General features: G+C 40.7%; 1 protein-coding gene across 1 annotated transcript in view; it reads right to left on the bottom strand.

Moving 5' to 3' along the window:
- Window positions 1–18278, bottom strand: part of LOC114098258 (calcitonin) — an 80794-nt gene extending 62516 nt beyond the window's left edge. The window contains exons 1-4 of the mRNA XM_071616961.1: window positions 18193–18278; window positions 17492–17629; window positions 16434–16605; window positions 15387–15471 (exon numbers count right to left, since the gene is read on the bottom strand). Of these exons, the coding sequence (XP_071473062.1) occupies window positions 15387–15471; window positions 16434–16605; window positions 17492–17629; window positions 18193–18278 (481 nt within the window). The remainder of the gene's footprint in view (window positions 1–15386; window positions 15472–16433; window positions 16606–17491; window positions 17630–18192) is intronic.
- Window positions 18279–21615: the final 3337 nt, after the last annotated feature.

Raw genomic sequence — 21615 nt, 5'->3', positions numbered from 1 at the left:
AGAGACACAGGAAGGAACAGAGATACAGGAAGAGGCTGTTGTCAGTCTGTGTTCATGGTGTTTGATTGAGTTAGTGACTCAGCGGCTTGTGCCAGTCCCTTTGCTTGGCCATACTGTGGGAAGATGGTGGTGCCCAGATCCCAGCTAAAGTGATTCTTAGGAGTTTGTTTTGGCAAGAATTCCTAAAGGGAATGCTGGCTTCAGGGGTGACTTTAGAGATTTTAGAACTATCTCTTCCCTCTGTAGGGCTATACATCTGCCTCCTGGTTTGGTCCTCAAAGATGCTTTTTAATCTTGACTCTCTTCTACACCTTCTTCCAAGATACTGACCTCAGACCGCTTTTCCTGTTGATCCCTGATGTCCTTTCTTCCCAAGCTCAGTGTACAATTCCCTTTTTCTTGAATATGTAGTCTGTGTGTGTGTGTGTGTGTGTGTGTGTTACTACTGATTGATCCTAGGATGCTTTACCTCTAAGCTACATCCTTTTCATTTGACACAGGACCTCACTAAATTGCTGAGGCCATTCTCGAACTTGTGATCCTCCTGCCTCAGCCTCCTGAATTTCTGGGATTACAGGTATGCATCACCATGCCTGGCCCTTCAATTTGTAGTCTCAAAAAGGCACTCCGAACTCATCAGCTTCTATAAGGGATCTGTGCATTGTTCTTTTTTGTAAAATAGTTATTATGCTATTATCATCTTCCAAGTGCTGAGTGCTGTGTGGGGTATTATGGAGAAAACAAAAGAAAAACAACCCTTGCTTTTCAGATACTGAGAATATATAAGAAGAGACATAAATGTCAGCCCATTATAATATCATGTATTTAGAAATATAATAAAAATGGGCTATATGCTGTAAATCTTTTTTAAAAAATATTTATTTATTTTTATTTGTAGTCAGACACAATACCTTTGTTTTTATTTATTTATTTTTATGTGGTGCTGAGGATCAAATCCAGGGCCTTTCATGTGCAAGGTGAGTGCTCTACTGCTGATCCACAACCCCAGCCCTGTGCTGTAAATCTTGCTACTCAAAGTGTGGTCTTCAAATTAGTAGCATTGTCACACTGAAGAGTTTGTAAGAAGTGCAAAATTTCTGCCCCCAACCTAGAATTTGAATTTTAACATGACGTGCATGTGAGTTACCTGGTGATGTTAATGCTGCTGGTGCATGGATCGCACCTTGCAAAATGCAGTTTTAGAGCACAAAAGAAGGGATGTTCTGCCTACCTGAGCAAAGGGGTAGTGTCATTGAAAGCAGCACCGAAGAGGTGGTGTGTGGGCAAGGAAGGACACAGAGAATTTTGCCAAGTGGATGGAGAGAAAGGACAAGTAGGTGGATCTACAGGAAGAGGAAATAACACAGATGGTGACACAGAGGCATGAGAAAACGTATTTTGGGAAATGGTAGTTATAATGGTAAGTAACGGTAATAATATAGGCGTGAGAAATCTTTTGAGCTGTGTCAGCAGGGACACAACATAGCAAGAGGGACTCAAGAAATTCTTTGAGCAGAGGAGCAACTAGATCATATCCCTCTCACTTAAATAAAGAGAGTCGATTGGATGAGAGGTTGGATGAGAGAAAGCCAAACAACAGCAAGAAGCCTGGAGGAGTTAATTGCCATAATTTTGGCATGGAATGAATAAGGACTGGAGGTAAGGCAATGTGGTCAGAATGGATCTTATTTTAAGCTGCTAAATTTGTGGTAATTCATTCTGTAGTAATTAGATAACTAACACAGATTTTGATATCTGGAAATGAGATGATTTCTTAACAAATACCTAAAAATATGGTAGCAGTCTGACAGAGGGCAGCTAGAAGAATTTTGGAAAATATTCATGAGAGAGTTTATATTGCCTTGAACAGACTCTTAGTAGAAATCTGGACTTTAAGGACATTGCTGTTAAGTGTTAAGAAGGAAGGGAGGAAGACAATTTTGGAAATTAGAGGAAGGGATATCCTCGATATGAAATGACAGAAACTCAGCAAAATTGTCTCCTGAAGTTAGGTAGGAAGCAGAAATCATAAGTGATGAACATATGTTTATAGCTAAGGAGATTTCCAAGCACATCATTGAAGGTGCCATTCAGTTTCTTCCTGTCATTTACAGTAAATGTAAGAGGGAAATTGAGGGGGAAATGTTGAATAAAAAGGAAATAGGACCTAATGCTTTTAAAAATTCTCAGTCTCTCTAGATAGTAAAAGATATAAAAATCAAAAGATTTATTCTCAGGAAAGCATGCTTTAGAGAAAAAAGCTGAACTTGCTATAATACATTTTGCTAAAATCTCATAAAGACAAAAGATCAGAGTGTTCGTCACATTGATTCCACTAAGACCCAAGTATTCCATTATATACTAAAAGGGTCTGTGTTTGGCTCCTTTTAAGTGGTTCAGCGTGTGCTTCAAGTTCTTTTAATCAGAGCAGAGGGTCTCTGGGAGACTTAGAGCATTGTTCCTCAGGCATCTCAGCAGGGACTGGGAAAGCACAAAATTAAGGAGGCTCTGGAACCCTCAGAACTATTGGTTAGAGGAAGGCTGACAAAACTGTAGACAGGTACTACCTTTTATGAAAATAGAACAGTGATTCAGAGGGTGGAGCTGAGAGCCAGGGAGGAATATTCTCAGGCGTGACACCCAGTCAAGAGATGTTTGCCCAGCTGAAATTCAGAATCGACATAGATTAGTTACTGTTTTTTGACGTTTCATACTTTGCCCCTTTCAGACCAGCATGTTTCTAGCTGGTATTCTATGACCATCTCATCATGTTGGGACAAATATTCTGTTTCTTTAGATTCACAGGTCCACAGATGGAAAGAAATTGTGCCAAGGAGTTACATTTAATGAGCTACATCCTGGAGCCTAATCTGTACCCCAAACTGACTTAGAAGATGAAAATTTGAACTTTGAACTGACATTATAGTGGAATAAGTCTTTTGGAACCTTTGCTTATAGGCAGTGTGTGAATCATTGGGGATCAACGAGTGGATTCCATTAGGCAGAATTCTAAGGAATCTCCTGAGAACCCCATCCTCTAGCACATATGGTTTCTCTGGAAGAAACTTGATTGATAGACCCCTTGTCTGCATCTTGACTTTTACCCTTTATATTCATGCAGACACTTGGCAATGGCTTGTCACAGATTGCCACCCCTCCACCTTTAATCTTAAAACATATACCAACCTCTTACTGTGGTTTAAATGCCCTCTAAATTTAATGCAATTGTTTTTACACTTGATTGCAAAAAAAAAAAAATGAATAAAAACATTGACATGGTAGAGTTCTTCCCTAGCATGCTTCAGAACCTGGGTTTGATCCTCAACACCTCAAAAATCAATAAATGAATGAATAAGTGAATGAATAAAGGAATGAGTAAACAAGTAACACAGATGTTTGGGCCCCACCTCCACCCCTAAAAGTTTAATTTTAGTCTCATCTTTTTCCATTTTATCTTTTATACTCTGTGCTCCAACTTTATTCTCTGTTTATTAAACATATTTGCAGCTGTATGTTGTATATGTTTAACAGCTGGCAACTCTCTGGAAAGAAAAGCCCTGATATGTAGCATTAACTAATTTCCACTGTGTGAATACTCCCAAGAAGACTAATTTCAAACTACCAATGAGATATCACTGAATACAGAGTTGGGAAGACATTCTAACACTTGGCTTCCATGAGCTGGTATGAACAGGTTTTTAGCATGCTAGTGATACTGACTATGCCCATGGTCTCTGTGACTGAATGTCCAAGTTCTCTCTATATACCCTCCTTCCCCCCACCACCTTCCTCCAATCTCAGATCTCTAATTACAGATTATGTCTTAGAAGAGTTTCTTCCCTAGTTCCTAGGTACATCTCAGGCTGCATGGTACTTTCCTCTTGCTAGTCATACTTGAAGTTAAGTTTGATGTCAGTCTTCCCTGTCTGTCTGTGAGTGCAGGGACCATGTTTTTCTTGTTCGCCACTATCTCCACCTCCTAGCAGTGTTTGTTTGGTACCCTGTAGACACTTGATACATCCTATGTCCCTTCTTCTTTGAGATTTCCACTTTGCAGAGGTAAGAAGCCTGGTCTTCTGCTGAGTGAAAGTGTGGTAGAGGACTTCAAAGAGAACAAATTGGAACAGCCACCACAGGAATGACAATAGATACTGATTAAAGGAGGATGAAAGAGCCACTTGGTATCTGTTGACCCCATACAAATGGTTAAAGTTATAAGCTACAAGTGGGCACAAAGAACAGGGAATTATGAATAGTCAGGACTATGAACATGGGGAACATGGACAGTTGGATTGGCCCCAGAGTGGTGATTAGCATTCAGGAGCCAGGGAAAGGCAATGAATGAGGCTGAATTATTTGGGAATCAGCAGAGCTTAGCACCACCTGGGTTGAAACCAGACTTGCCTGGCAGGATCAACAATCTTTGGCAGCTCCCAGGTCTGGTGTGTGGTCTTCTGGTTTCTCCATGGTTCTGTGGAGTCGCCTTTGCATTCCTGGGGCCCACACTGGGCCCAACCTTCAATGGACTAAAGGATGAATAGCCTTAGGGACCCTTGCTGACCTGGTATTACTGCTTCTCCTTTTGGAACCCTCAGCCCTAGCCCTGAGTGTTCTGCCATCCTCATAGTCCAGTCATTGTCAAGGAAGCATCTAAAGCTGGTCTTCCTTGGTGAGGCTCTGGGAGGGTATCTAGCTATCTCATAGGAACTGTGTGACATCCAATCACCCCTTTACAAGATCGTTCCCATCCAATTTTAAAGCTCCTGTTTGGGGATAGAATGACCAACCGTTCTCATTTGCAGAGGGGAGAGAATTTGACATGATTTGGATCTGATTATTGATTAGCTAATTCAGTCTCCTGTAACCTCTTCTCCAGTTGTTTTGTTCACATGAATCCTAAGCATTTTTAGATACTTGGTATGATATCATTTTCCCAGAAAACTTTTTCTATTTGAATTTGGTTAGATCATCACCTCCTGTGCCTCCTTTAAGAATAACATTTATCCCAGTGGATTATAATTGCCTCCTTCCCTAATGCCACAAATACTTACTGAGCATCAACTATTCTTGACACTGTGTTAAGTCTTACAACGGAGCACAAAACGGATGCAGTTCCTGGGTGAATTTCTAAAGAGAGTAGACGTTAGTCAAATAATCACACTAATAAATAAACTAAAACCAAAATGATGAGCTGAAAAGAAGTTATGTTCACCTGCTTTGAAATCAAATAAGGAATAAATATAACCTAGATATGGAGACAGTAGCCTGGGAAGACCTCCCCAGGGAAGCAACCCTTAGCTGAGATCTAAAAAACGGGTAAAGGGTTAACTGGGAATAGAGAAAATAAGTGGACTCCAGACTAGGGCAAGATCATGTGGAAAGGTCCTGTGGCAGGAAAGAAGACCATTGTAACTGAGGCTCAGAATGGGAAGGATTGAGGCTGTAGTAATAGTCAGGTGGCACATCCCATGCAGATTTATGAACTTTATTAAGGGTTTTGTATAAGACCTGACACATTGGTGGCTACATTTATGCAGGCAAGGAACCACTCCTACCAACTTCCTAGATCTACAGATGAGTCAAGCTCTTCAGGAAGTCCCTAAAGTATCCCCTCTTTATGGAAACAATTAATCTTATCATTGCCTGGACAAGTGTAAGCAGGAAAGATGAGGCCCAGATTTATAGTGCTTGGCTCAGGCCCTACCAGAGATAAGGGCAAGATATTTGTTAAGCTCTGCCCCATCATTTAAATGCAGGAGTGGCTATATAGGAATATTCAGAAAAATTTCTTCAAGGACAAAGATATTGTAAAGATTGAAATAATTGAAGAACCCGATTTTCCTACAGTCAGATGCATTCTTGAGAACAAATAGATAATAGTCTAAAATGGATCCAGCCAATGAGATAGCTCATAGAAAACGAAGTCTAGCTAGTGACATCAAAGTAAACAAACAAATAAACAAAAACAGTGATTTTACTTAAATTCCTGACAATTCATAGGTAATCCTTGCTTTGGAAGTCTTTTCAGTCATAGACAATTCTTTCTGGAGAGTCTGCCCCAAAGTGAATTGCTTTAGAACCAAATGAAGCAGGAGAGGAAAGAAAGTGAATTGTTCTCACTGTTGGAGGACTTTTCTAACAATCAGAGTCATCCAAAGATAGAATGAACTACCTCAGGATACATGGACCTCAAAAATTTCAAATATAAGCTAGAATACCACCTAGGGGATGTTATAGAGAAGATTCAATCCTGTGGGTTGCTCTACATGGCCTAAGGGTTTCTTCCCATCATGAGACTCTTAGAGGCCTAAAGAATGAACTATTGCTATAGGAGGGGAGGAAATGAGACATCAGAAAGGGAAAGAAGGTGCTAATAAAAAAACAATAATAAAGAAGAAGAGAAGGACTTAATTTCATCTTGAGTGGAGGAAGCTTAGGTCATTGCACTTAAATTTCATTTAGGAACCAGGAGAAAGAAATCTAATAACACATCCCTCTGGGAACAATGGCCTCCAAGTTGAACTCAGACCTGCACCTCCATCCAAAGCCAATGGATGTGCTTACTAAATTTGGGGAATTGAGCTAGAGTTACAGTTTAGATGGCTGTTAGTTATCTCTTGCTTTGTAGTAAATTACAGCAAAACTTAGCAGCTTGGAACAAGAGATACTTATCTCACACAGTTTTTGAGGATTGGGAAACTGGGAGATGCACATCTGGGTGGTTTTGACTCAGTCTTTTGTGAAGATATAGTCAAACTCTCTGTCTGGGCTCTAGTCATCTCAAGGCTCAACTGGGGCTGGACAATATACCTCTGAGATGGCATGCATGGTTATTAGCAGGCTTCCATTCCTTGCTGACTGTTGGCAGAGACATCTATTTTTTGACACATGGGCCTTTCCATAGCCTACTTGAGTGGTTTCCTGACATGGAATCTGGTTTGCTACAGAGGAAGTGATTCAGGAGGGAGAGAAATGTGAGCAAGTGAGTCAAAGCATGCCATAAAAGTTAGGAGCACTGGCATGTAGAATATACAAAGGTTCCCAATAGCTCAATAATATGAAGATAAGTTGTCCAATTAAAAATGGACAAAATGTTTAAATGGAAACTTCACAAAAGATAAACAAAAAATACACCAAAAGATGCTCAATTATCTCTAGTAAACAAGGACATAAAAATTAAAATATGCAATGAGATATTGCTACAGAATTATAAGAATGGCTTAAATTAAAAAGACTGAAACATCAAGCATTAGAAGAATATGTAGAACAAATCAAATGATCATATATTTCTGCTAGAAGAGTAAAATGGTGTAATTATTTGAAAACAGTTAAGTTACATGAACTTTGTACCATTTCTAGATATTCATCCAGGAAAAATGACTTCAACTATTATCAGAAAGACTGATTATGTCAAAATTCATAACAGCATCATTCAAAATAATCAAAATCTTGAAATAATTCAAGTGTTCATCCAATAACTCCAACTTAACTTTCCCATCCCATCTTTAAGAATTAATACCAAATTAATCCCCCCAAATAATTATATAATGATATGCCCAACAACATAAATGTCCCATGAACATTAGACTAAGGAAAAAAATGACAGTACATTCCATATCTATCTAAAAATGAATATATAGTATTAGAAATCAGGTTAGTGATTTCATACAGTATTAATTTCGGGGACATGGACTTCAGAGTGGTACAAAGAATATTCTGGAATGATGGAAATATTCTATACTTTTGTTGTACTGATATTGTATGTGTTGTATGGTACACATTTGTACCTTATGAAAACTGACTTTAAAAGAAGGAAAAATTAGGGGCTGGAGTTGTGGCTCAGCAGTAGAGCACTCGCCTAGCCGTGCAAGGCACTGGGTTCGGGCCTCAGCACCACATAAAAATAAATAAATAAATACAGGTATTGTGTCCAACTACAATTAAAAAAATTAAAAAAGAAGGAAAAATTAAAAATATATAATCTAAAAATGTTTAGAAATGCAAAGAACAATTCAGAAAAACCAAAATAGCACCTGGAAACTTTATTTTTCTCTCTTAGTCCTTCCAAGATTAATTATCCAGGCAAAAATAACACAAGAATAATATAATTAATCACCATAATTACCTACTTGTAGATACTTTTAAATGGATAGCTATAGATATTTTTTTTTCATCATAGGGAAAATACTTTTTTCCTGATACCTTAAAACATTTATGGGAAAAGATTACATTATAAGCATGATAGAAGATCATAATAAATTTAAAACCTATAGTGATCACTTTTTCAAAACTCATTGTAAAAAAATCCTGGAACTCAATCACTGAATGATAATTTAAAAGTTCACTTCACATTTTAAAACATTTTTCTAAGTAAATTTTGAGTTAAAATGTAAGTCAAAACAAAAATTATAGTTATTTTAAATGATACCTTTATGTTTTAAATATGGTATACATTAGAGATTAACTTAGAGAATAAAATTAGAGCCTCATAGTTGCATAATTTATTTGTTAACTCAACAAATATTTACTGAGAGACTACCATGTTCCAGGAACTTCTATAAAAATTATTTAAAAAGTATAATCATGTGAATGCATTTAAAATTGTCAAAATTGTCAAGTTTTATAAAAAATTGTCAAGTTTTATAAAAATACATCTAAGCAAAAAGTAGAATAAAATAAACAGAATAATGTTAAGTGAAATGACCATGGCAGAAATTGGAAACTTTAAGAACTTTTTAAAAAGTAACAGCCTAAACACCAAAAACACAAATAACCCAATCAACAAATGGGCCAAGGACCTGAACAGATACTTCTCAGAAGAGGATATACAATCAATCAAATATATGAAAAAATGTTCATCATCTCTAGCAATTAGAGAAATGCAAATCAAAACTACTCTAAGATATCATCTTACTTCAGTCAGAATGGCAGGGCAGCTATTATGAAGACAAACAACAATAAGTGTTGGTGAGAATGTGGGGAAAAAGGTACACTCATATATTGCTAGCGGGACTGCAAATTGGTGTAGCCAATGTGGAAAGCAGTATGGAAATTCCTTGGAAATCTGGGAATGGAACCACCATTTGACCCAGCTATCCCTCTCCTTGATCTATACCCAAAAGACTTAAAAACGTCATACTACAGGGACACAGCCACATCAATGTTTATAGCAGCATAATTCACAATAGCTAAACTGTGGAGCCAACCTAGATGCCCTTCAGTGGATGAATGGATAAAAAAAATGTGGGGTATATACACAATGGAATTCTACTCATCAATAAAAGAATAAAATCATGGCATTTGCAGGTAAATGGATGGTGTTGGAGAAAATAATGCTAAGTGAAGTTAGCCAATCCCAAAAAAACAAATGACGAATGTTTTCTCTTATATAAGGAGGCTGACTCATAGTGGAGTAGGAAGGGGGAGCATGGGAAGAATAGATAAATTTTAGACAGGGTAGAGGGGTGGGAGGGAAAGGAGGGGGCAGGGGATTAGCAAGGATTGTGGAATGTGATAGACATCATTATCCAAAGTACATGTATTAAAACAGGAATTGATGTCTACATACTTTACATGCATCCAGAGATATGAAAAATTGTGTTGTATACGTGTGATAAGAATTGTAATGCATTCTGCTCTTGTTTATTTTTTAAAAATCAATAAAAAAAATAACAGACACTCTGCCAGAAAGTTTTACAGGTGATTTTAATCTTAAGACTTAGCTAGTTTCCATGTATCTACACTATTCTAAAACAGAAAAATTTCAAAAGTTTCTCAGCTCATTTCTTAACATTAACATAGCTCCAATTCTACACCCAACAAAAATAGTACAAAATCTTACATAAATAACAAACAAATTGAATTTAGTAGTATATTTTTATACCTATTATCTGAACAAGTATAGTTTATCAAGCAGCAGTGTAAAGGTTTAAAAGATCAAACTGTAGAACTGGATAGCCTAAGATCAGATTTCCATCTTGATATAATATCTGTACAGACAGCCCACTTAACAGTTTTGTTTCAGTTTCCTAGTCCATAAATGGGGCTAATACTAGTGCCTACTTTTAAAAGTTGTAAAGATTATGAGTTAATATCTTAAAACATTTATGAATAGCTCCTTACATGTAGTAAGAACTCAAAAATCTTAGCTGTTATTACTGGTTTCTACATTTAGGAATGTATTACTTGTACTAATAAGTCAAAGGAGAAAAGCCAGAAGATCATCTTATTAGATATTGAAAGGTATTTTGAGAAATTTAATATCTATTTATCTTTAAAAACTCTTAGTACATAAAAGAGAATAAAATGTTCCCTTTCTTTCTTTTCTTTTCTTTCTTTCCCTCTTTCTTTCTTTTTTTTTTTTTTTTGGTACTGGGGATCCAGAGGTGCTTAACACACTGAGCCACATCCCCAGTCCTTTTTTTATTCTAGCAAATTTAATTCCTTTATTGTTATAGACTAGAAAAAAATAATATGAATGAAGATTTTATTGCACTAATTCTTAAAATCAAAGATTTTGATCTTTCTCTAATGTCATAAAAAAGGAAAATAGGTATTAAGATACAAAAGAAATAAGTGGAAACTATAAGTTGGAGTTTTAAACTAAACTCTCATAAAACAATTCCATCCTAGCACAAATAGCCTAGAATTGGAATTTCTTCTTACCATGACATTTTGATAGGGGATTGGATTTGTGGAAGGATCCCAAACAGCTGAATTAGAGCACTGGCATGATTATTCTAGAAGTATATGGCTTTTTGAGAAGGGCACATTCATTCTCTAAGAACAATTCTTCAGTTGCTTTTTTGCGTAATTTGAGGTCATATTGTTGGTGTGTATGTGTTCATGATAAATATACCTTTATTTCTATTCTTTTTTCTGACATGTGATACCCATCCTTTTTCCATAGGGCATTTTGCCTTGAATTTTTTTTTTTAACCTACTAAGAAGTTGTCTCAAATTATTCTTGTTTGTATTTGTTTCATATATCTTTTACTATCCTTTTAAATTAATCAATTCTGAATCCTTTTGTTCTAAAAGTTTCTTTTAAAAAAAACATGGGGCTGGGGTTGTAGCTCAGTGGTTGCCTAGCATGTGTGAGGCACTGGATTTGATCCTCAGCACCACATAAAAATATTAATCAATAAAATGAAGTTATAAAAAAACAAAAACTAAAAGAAACATTGCTGGATCCTTTTGAAAATCAATAATCTTGATTTTTAATTGATGATTTTAATTTAGTTATTTTAAAGCTATATAGAAATATATTACTGCCATTATTTTTCTCATGGTCCATTTATTATACATTTTTTATTTCTTTAGTTCCTCTGTTGCATTAAAGAGAACAGATTATATGGCTAGTTTAAAAGTTATTTGTTATTGTTTATTTTTTGTGGTGATTGCCTTAATTTTAACAAGCCCCATCCCTATGTTTATTTATTCCCATTAGTCACAAATATAATGAATATCCATATACACACTACACAGCTTAGAAATTAAAACTTTTGGAAACAAAACCTTGGTAGAACTCAACCTGTATATCTCTTTTCATGATATCTCCTTTCCATCCCCTCAAAGGTAATCCCTCTTTTAAATGTGATGTGTATCACCCCTATACATGACATGATTATTTTTACCACATGTATATTTATCCATACATTATGTAAAGTGCTGTTATGCGTATTTCAAGCTCAAAACAAATGGTATAACCTGGTATGTGTCCTTTGCAACTAACTTTATTTTGTACTCAGTGTTGTATGGTTTCTACAAATTGATATACACATTTATGTTAATGCAGTATAGTGTATTATATATGTGCATTATATGAAAAAAACCATAATGAATTTGTCTAAAGTATATATTTTTCAGTATCAGTAGCAGGAGGCTGGAATAGAGATAAAATGAATATCCTTTGGGATGATTTTAAGAAGACCTAATGAAAATGGTTACTAAGATGAATTAGTAAAAGGAACCAAGTAAATTTTGCCAAATTAGCCATTCAGCAAATTAATCTAGAGACAAAATCTTAATAAGATGAAAAACAAGCTATGGTAGCAAAAATAATTCCATTCTGTAATGCCTCCTCTATCAATCTGCTCAGGATGCCATAACAGAATACCACAGACTAGCCAGCTTAGAACAGAAATGTATATTCTCACAATTCTGGAGGCTGAAGTCCAAAATCAAGGTGCTGTTTGAATTGGTGTCTTGGCTTGCAGTTTCAGCCTTCTCGCTGTGTCCTCACCTGGCCTCTTCTCTTTGTATGCATGGACAGTGACAGAGAGCTTTCTCTTCTTATGAGGACACCATTCCTGTCAGGTTAGGGTCCTACCTTTATTACCTCATTTAACCCTAATTACCTCCTCAAAGGCTCTGTCTCTAAATACAGTCACATTGGGTGTTAGGCCTTCAATGTATGAACCTGAGAGACAGAGAATTTGGTGTAGAATTGCCCCAAATCTTATAAATTATTTAACAATTGCCATGGCAACACTACACCAAAGCAATCTCAATGTCAATGGCTTAATTATATTTACAAATATTTATTTTTCTTGCTCATGTGAATTTTGGGTAGGTATCAAACCTAGAGATCTCTCTGCCTGTCTTTATGTTTGCTGCATGGGAAGAAAAAGAAAACCTGGTCATAATTAATCAAGAGAAGGAAGAGTTGGGTCAGAGACATGTCTAAATGAAGAAATAGTCTGTGTGAAGGCCTTGTGGCAGGAAACAGAATTATTGCCAAAGTGGCAACCATTGAAGCCTTCAGAGAGTTGAGGGATTCACTATCCAAGTGACTACTGGGGATTTAGGGTATTGGGCAATTCAGACTGAAGAAAATCAGGCCCAGAGAGAACCTAAGAGTTGACTGCAAACATAAAATGGAAGATTTAATTTCATTCATTCACTCACTCATTCATTCAATAAATACTTACCAAGTGCTAACTTGTGCCAGGCAAACTGTTCTGTGTATAGCAATTAATGAAATGGCCATATCCCTGCCCATTGTGAAACTTACATTTATGATAAAGGATACAAACAATTAACAAAATAAATAGGGAAAATGTACAGTATGGAGAAGGTAATAAATGGTAAAAAGAATAAAATAAAGAAGAGGGTTAGGTTGTACTTGTATGGGTATAGTACATTCAGAAAGGATGGCCAGGGTAGGTGACATATGAGTAAAGGTCAGGTGCAGATGGGGACCATCAGATGAGAGTGTTCCACACAGCGGTGCTTGGAAGTGCAAAGACTTGCCATGGTTGAGGCTGAAGAAAAGTAAGAAAGCCAGTGCGTGAGAAAATAGGAGATGAGGCCAAACATGGATTGTGAGTGGGGAGAGATCAAGTCAGCTTTTGATTGAGGCATTACAATGCCTCAAGAGTTTATTCAGTGATATGGGGAGTTACTGAAGTGTTTTGAACCCATGAGAGACGGGTTTTTTACAGAGACATGTGGGCTACCGTGTTGAATACAGACTGGAGGGGGTCACGCAAGGAACATAATTCTCTGTGATACTGAGAAAATAATTAGAGTCAGTGGTATAAGAGGCTGACTAACTAACTAACCCTATTAACTGACTGTCTACCAGTGAAACCACCATGTCACCTTAGAATTATACCAGATGCCAGGGATATTGACAGTGGGAACTTACTTCATTGAATAAGGCATGAGACTCCATTACATTCCAGAGTCCTCCTCATATGGAGAGACCAGGATTCTGCAGCATGTATCCTCTCAATCTACCCCGACTAGAATGTAAGCTCTATGAGAGCAAGGAGTTTGGTCTCATCTGTTCATTGCTCAGTTCCCAGTGCCTAGAATAATGCTAGCATATGGCAGGTGCACAATAAGTATCTGTTAAACTTATTACAGGACCTTAAGCAAGATACTCTTCTGTACCTCACAGAATAAAAAACTGGACTGAATGGCATTGGTGATCTTTCTAGGTGGGCCATTGTGATCCCCATTTTGAACTTGGAGCTATCCTTTCTAAAGTGCTTTGCAGGCTAAGTGGTGCATGAAGGGGCTCTTCTGAGAATGAAAGACAAAGATGGGTCCAGGGAAACCTTGAGATAAGAGAAAGTACATGGATAACCTCTGAGGCTGTTCTCTTTGATATGCACAGGGTTATAATTTGAATAATGGATGTTTCACTCAAAACTGAGGGTACATGACTGAGAAGCCAACCCAAGCATGTTGCCTTTGCTTCAGGGAAGTCAGCCTGGTCAACAATGTATTCACAGGCCCCTGAAGCTTTCCTGGGAACAATAGCATAAAAAGCAGCAGAAATTTCATTTAAGGGTATCGAAAATACATTTTTTTAAATTTTGATGAAGTTCACAACAACACTGACATTTCTTTAAACAAATAGTTCCATCAAGGCATAACATTACCAGGTGTCCCCAAATGCCCGAGAGGCACTGATTTTATGTCCCCCTGAGGTTTAACAGAGCTTCCACATCAACAGAATGGCTGATGAGGACCAGATTTGCTATCAGATAAGCCAATGAGACATACTGTCATGTTTATTAGATACAGAATCAAATATAAAAATGATGTACAATAGATAATTGCAATGAGCTTATTCTGCACTCAGCTTTAGTTTCTTTCAAATGAAGAAGGTAGTTTTCCATATCAAGAAGGATGCAAATATGTATATCTTCCATGGCAACTTTTTTATACATTGCTTTCATTACACATTAAAAGAAGTGGAGTTTAGCTTCATTGTGACCTACAAGAAATAAAAAAATACCTAGAGTTTAGTTATTAATTGTCAGGCTCTTGACATTTATTATTTCATCTGCTCTTTATATTAATATTAACAGGTAGGTTCTATTAAACCCTCAATTTACTCTTTCTGAGGCTCAGAGAGAGTCAGTGACTGGCTCATGATCCTATAGCTAATAGAGGGCAACAGTTTTTGAACTCAAGACTCAGCTCTTAATTCAGAAGTACAAGGCATTTTAGTATAAGCTCCAAAAGGATAATGTCTTTACCTTTCAAACTCAAAGGCTAGAGTAAGCACAATTTTAATGGCATATAAGCAGGATGTGTATTCCTGGCATAATGATCTCAGTGTCACAAAGAAAGAATAGAAAAACAGAAGATGGACTCAGTAGTGTTTCAGCTATTGGGTCTTGGTGTTCTTTCTCCAGACACTGATGTGGGCACCTTCCCTTGTGGATTTTTTTCAGTGATATGGGCCCAAGGAGCCTAGCAGTATGGAATACATCCTTGAAATACATGGTTATCCATCCTCCCACCTGACAGTATGAGGTAGTCACCTTCTTCCTGGGTCCATTCAAAACTGCTCAATCCCGAAGTTCTCTGCGGCGCCGGCCAAAGGCTTTGGAACCCACATCAGTGGGCACAAAGTTGTCCTTTACCACACCCCCTGATCTGCTCAGCAATCCTGCCAGCCGCTGGCTCACACAGGTGGCAGTGTTGCAGGCTCTCTTCTGGGCAGTGACACTGGTTTGCAGAATGGAGAAAGGAAAGAAGGCCTGTGAGTGAGGGCTGGGGGAGGAACCCACCCCGTGGGACCATCATAGTAAAGTTGCTGCTCTGAGATGCATCAATTAACCTAAAGTGTTTCTCCTAAACATAATTATCAGAGCAGAAAATCACAAGGCCATTAGGGAAAATGCCATGATCACTCCCCTTAGACATTCCCAGGAGTGTCAGAAAACCCGAAGGTGACTAAGGGTGACTGGTCATGGAGCACAGGGCTGTAACAGGCAATCTTTCCTGTACAAATAGACTAAAAATCAGCAAAGGTTTATGAGACTAGAGTGAATTATAGTGTCATATCCAAGGCTATTCACTAGGACTGTAGAATTCATTTCACAGTTACCAGCACAAAATATCCCTTCTTAGGAAAATGAAAATACTCTGGTCTTACCTGGAAGAAGAGAAGAGGTTGTGGCATCCAGTCCTACAGGTGCTTACCTGCTCCTTAGTGCCCTTGTTCTTGCTGCTTGAGATGAGTTACAGTAACCAATCACCACACCCTGTGTCCAGTTACCCCAGGGCTAAGACTACTTCTAAGCACAGGTCCTAAACACCATGGCACCTGAGATGCAGGCTAGAGCAATGACCACCACAGCTCAAGTCTTTTTAGAAAAATATTTTTATTTCCCAAATGATCCGCACATTCAGAAGCAGGACTGAAAAGTTTTGCTATGAAATCACCAGGGCCCTCAGAGAACTGCCCCTGCTCTGATATCTTCTTGGTTGATTCTTTTCCAGATTGTGAGTTCTCCCTTCTCTCTGCCCACCCGAGGTTCCAGACATCCTCTGCCATAGAAAAGCTACCATTAACAGCCTAAAGAGCAAGCAGAGAAGAACCACATGCATCAAGTTATAGGAATAAAGCAAGAAAGAAAGTTATAAAGGAGAAGGGGAGTTCAGATGGCATCCTGGGGCATGCCAACATGAGGGCGGTGCTCTGTCTCCAAGTCGCTGGTCATATCCCTTTTCTTGCCAGGTGCTCCAACCCCAATTGCAGTTTGGGGGAATGTGTGAAACTTGTTGAGGTCCTGCGTGTACGTGCCCAGCATGCAGGTACTCAGATTACCACACCGCTTAGATCTGGGGCTGTCCAGGCTGCAGGGAAAAGACATGCCAGACAGTACCATGCACCAGGGGCAGCCCCCGTGGGCAGTCAACAGAAGGCTAGACCAGACAGGGGAACCATGAGGTGGGAAGGAGATGCAGGCAGGAAGGTAGCTCATTCCTCTATTAGGAGGGCTCAGAGGTGCAGTGGGCCAGGGCAGTGGTAAGGAAGGGTGACTTTTTCTGGCATTCCACATGCTGTGCAGATCTTCATGCTTGACAGGGGGATTATCAGGGTGGATGCAGGTTAACACATTCCTCTGCTCAGTCAGTGCAAGGGGCTAGGCAAGGGCCGATTTCTTTTCTAGGCTTAGGGTGCACAGGGAGTTGGGGCTGGGAAAGGGTGCTCTTACTGGCCCTGTGACAACATGCATATCTCCACAGATGCCTTAGGCCTACCTCAGACACTGCTCTATCTGTCCCCACCCCCTGCAAATGCTTTGCCTTCCCCTGGCAAATATAAAATGAAGGCTCCTGGTGGGTGTGAAAGAACATCATATGCAGATTAACTAGGCCAAATTGAATTTCTAAAATCTCCTGAAATATACCAGGTCCATCCTTGGCTCCAGGCTTTATCCTTACCAGTCTTAACTCATCCTATGCTGAAAGGTCTTCCTAGGATCACAAGATAAATTCATATAGTTAAGCGATTCCATACCTTGTCTACTTTCAGAAATGGAGCTTTTAAATATGACATAACCACAGTCTCTCCAGCTGACCACTATCTTTAGCTGAGCCAGAGAACAGTCCCAGGTCCTGCTGAACACAGACTTCTGGATTTAGACCATTATGTTCTCTCCTACCTCTTGGGATTCACCTTTCTGGATATGTCTGGGGTGGTGGAGAGGCCCTGTGCTTGCCAGGTGGGGAGGCTTACCTGGAGTCCTCTGTCTCCTGCTCTCGCTGCAGCTCACTGGCCTTCATCTGCAAATAGTCCTGCACCAGTGCAGCCAGCAGGAGGCGTGCTTCCTCTTCACTGAGTGTGGTCAGGTCTGGGCTGCTCTCCAAGGTGGAACTGCAGAGGGGAAGCAAACCTAGTGCAGGTTCTGAACCCTTGCCTGCCTCCTCCAGGGAATAAGCAGCCAGGCTTCCGGTTCTCTGATTCTTCCCCCTAAGAATGCAGCTGCTCCAACTCCCAAATGAACAGGGGTTGAAGCCACTGTCTTCATCAGGAGTCAGGCAGTGGTGTGGCCTCCTCCCAGTGGTGTACTGGAGCCAGTTCATAAAAGTTTAAGACAGGTGATGGTTAAATTTTCAGGAATTTTGTGCACTAAGTGTTAATGCAGCTAGTTAATAATGATCATTTAATAATGACCGAATGACTTAAAACCAGCTTTCTGGAGGAAATTTATGTATGTATTTATGTATGTATACTTTTTCTGGTATAAAAATGTGTACCATATAATTTTTAAATAGTAGTAAGATGTATAATATTTTATACATACATATGAGAACATACTTTTATATATATTTTCCCCAGAGAGGAACATTTAGTATACCACAATAAAAAAAACAAGGATTTGTTTGATTCCAGGAGAAGTAGGAGGGGAGTAGAGCTGTGTCCTCAGGCTGTCTTACCTGAATGGCACTGCATGGAGGCTGCCTGCCTGGTACAGGACCAAAATGCTGAGAGCCAGGATCGGGAAGAACTTCTGGAAGCCCATGACGACTCCCTGCAAGGAAAGAATGAGGTCATCTCCTGCACCAGTTCCACCAATTCAAAGTTCTGTGAGCCCACAGACCTGGTTCCTGTCTTCTTCTAAGCAGAAGACCTGGTTCCTGTCTTCTTCTCAACTCCTTGGTTGCATTGCTTCAGGCTGGTCACTATATTTCACTTCATCTTTGTTTACTCATCAATCAAGTCAACTGCTGAGAGGTCTAGTGGGCATGTGGCAGGGTTTGGCAAGCTGGAGAAGGAATTTTAGCTGCAGGACATATGGGTGGGGAGGCCTCAGACCTATCCACCTTTCCCAAATGCTGCTCACAGGCACATACACCTGTTGGCTAAGTCTGGCGTGTACTCTAGGAGGGGCTCTGCCACACAGCTGTTCCCATAACAAGACCCAGAACTGTCTTGGGGTATAGGGCTTTTGTACATACCCGGAGATAGGGAGGGAGAGAATAAGTAGAGAGGTAATATCTCTGCAGTTGCAATCTGAGACATTGAACCATTTCTAGTGCTCAGCTGCTCCTCCCTCTGGCAACTCTGTTGCCTGCAAGAACCAAGCTTAACAGAGTCTTAAAGTTGGGACCCAAGACATCTCTTGGCACTCCCAGAACCTGCCACTGGGGCTTGCAGTTTAGGGCTGCTGCCATTCCATTCCGTAGTTGAGCCCATTTGCCCTGGATTCGGATTCGCTCTGGCCCAGGCTCTGAACCAATTTCCCAAGAACGCTACGCATTAGAAGTGATCACCGAACGCACCATCTACCGAAAGCTACTGCTGCATCCTGCTGCTTGCGCGGTGCCTGGTGAGCCCAAGTGTCCCAAGATTTAGCATATCATACGTGCAGTGGGACAATGTGAAACCGGAGCCGGCAATCACGCAGGGAGAGAGGAACAAGGAGCTCCCGGTCTGACACTGTCCAGTCCTACTGGGCCAGAACCTGGAATAAATCGCGGACTAACAGACTGTTTAACCAAGAGACCCAGACAGAAGTGGACGGAGATCCGAGATTGGCAGGGAGATAAACTAGACAGACTAATGCCGACAGAGGGGAGGAAGAAGAGAGGGGAGGGAGAGATACAATAACCACCTGAGCAGGAATCTCGCGGCTCACCTGGAAGGCAGTGACTTGGAGCAGAGAGGGCTGCGGTGTCGTCCAGCTAGCGCCCCGCGGAAGTTGCAGCCACACTTGGGCTGGGCAGTGGCTCCAGTAACTCCCAGCGCCAGCGGCTGCTCTTATTCCCGCCGCGGTGGGTCGGGAGGGGTCCCTGAGGGCCAGGCAGCCAATGGGCGGAGGGGTCCAGTGCCCCAGCCAATTGCGTCACCCCCATGCTTCCAACCTGGAGCATCCAGTATGACGGTCCTACTTTTATTTGCATTGAGGTCACTGATAGAAGTAGGGGGATGGTGGAAATGAACGAGAAACGTCCTTAAAGTGAGCGGGAATTTGAGGGCAGTTTGACGTCATGATAGATTTCACTTCTTAATTTCCTCCTGGCTTTGAACTTCCGCCCACTCCAACCCCAGTTGTGAGATTTTAGAAGGAAGAGTGCAGGACTGCAGGGACTCCTGGCTTACATAATTCTGATCCTAGACCCCTGCCCAAGCAGAGCCTGGAGGATTAACGGGCGTCAGGATGGATTCTCTGCCCAAGAAGAACCCAACTCTGCAGGTGGTATCACCCACAGAGGGAAAAAACTCATGGGAAGCAGAGATAGCTGGGAAAATGAACTTTTTGGGATCTGAGCTCAATTCCAGATGCACCATTCCAGACTCTGATCATGGGCAAGTAACTTTTCAGAGTCTCAATGTACTCATCTTTGAAATGGGAACCATAGTCTCATCTTGAAGAAATTTTGTGAAAAGTAGCCCACTGCCCAACCTCCACTTGTCAGAGATCCAGAAGCTTCCTAGTCTACCTAGGGGATTCAGAAAGATCTCTATTGATAGTTTCCGAATTCTTACCTTGTGGGGCTGCCCTGACTCACTTTAGTCTGTCCCAGGGTACTGTTCAGATTCATCACGTGAGGACTCCCATACCCAACTGGGTCTGAGGGGAGAGGTGCAAGGGACAGATGCTCCCAAAGCCTCCATCCAGACATCCAGCCTTCCCTCTTCCTACCCTGCCATCCATCACTTCTCATTAATCCGCCTGTCTGAGCAATTTGCACAGCTGCCCCTTTGCTTCCGGAGGCTGCTGTTTGCTGAGATGTCCCAGTGGCATTTGATTCCGGCCCCGCACCCCACTCCACCCGCAATAAAGTCCTTATTGCGGAGGAATAAAGAGCAGGGGGGCTTGAGTGCTTTGGAGTCTTTGCCAATACTACTTCTCATTCTCTCTCTCTCTCTCTCTCTCTCTCTCTCTCTCTCTCTCTCACACACACACACACACACACACACACACACAATTTCTAAGTCTCCAAATACGTGCACACTCTGGAAAGTAACACTACTTAAAATAGACACCGGCTTTCTGAGGCAACCTTAGGGGTTCACTCTCAAATGTGTCCTAAGTCTGCCTAAGTCTCAGATGCAGTCGCATTTACACACCGGTAGGATTATGGTCTGCTTCTACCATATCCGCAAACACTCCCAAGAACTGGCGCGCATCATCGCACGCAATTAGGATTGACTTCTATTCCCGGGGATTTCAAGGTCTGGGCGCTCAGCGAGAAATACGCAGCAGCCCGTGAAGACGCTGCCAATGCTGTGATACAGCATCTGGAGACTAGGCTCGGGAGGGTGGGAAGACCGGGAACGCAAGGACCCAGGGTTCTTGTATTTTCCATGCAGAGCAGAAATTAGCCCCCAAGGTTGCTCGAATGGCCCCAGGCATCTAACCCGAGTTAGATGACCATCGCACACCCGTTCTTAGTCCCCAGAAGCTTCTGCATTTCCTAGGGCACACTTGTCTCGCGCCACATTTTCTTTGCCTTCGCATGTTTGTGGCTTCCGTGCTCAAGAAGACATCTGGAACCCCTAACTTCCAAGATGCTCTTCCTTAACTTTTGGGGCAGCACTACTGTGAGAGAATAAAAACTCAGTGCTGGGACCCGGTGTCTGAGATTCCCTTTCCGCAGGGCTCTCCCGTTGGGCGGCGGCGAGACCCGGGAAAGGAAGAACTGGTCCTGCAGGACGCCAGCGCGAGTCCGGCACAGAGCCAGGAAACACGGACAGCACGCTAGGCAGGGCTTAGGGTGGCGGGTCACTAGGCACCGAGAGCGCAGGAGCCTGGAGGCAGACACACACTCCTGAGACCCAGTTCTTGGCTTCGGGCTTTTCAGCAGTTTAGTTCCGAGCCCTGGCCTGGGTTTCCTGGCCGAGCTTAGTGACTA

The sequence above is a fragment of the Marmota flaviventris genome, chromosome 9, assembly GCF_047511675.1.
Source record: "Marmota flaviventris isolate mMarFla1 chromosome 9, mMarFla1.hap1, whole genome shotgun sequence".
Taxonomy (NCBI): Eukaryota; Metazoa; Chordata; class Mammalia; order Rodentia; family Sciuridae; genus Marmota; species Marmota flaviventris.
This window is presented reverse-complemented; position numbering and strand designations above follow the sequence as displayed.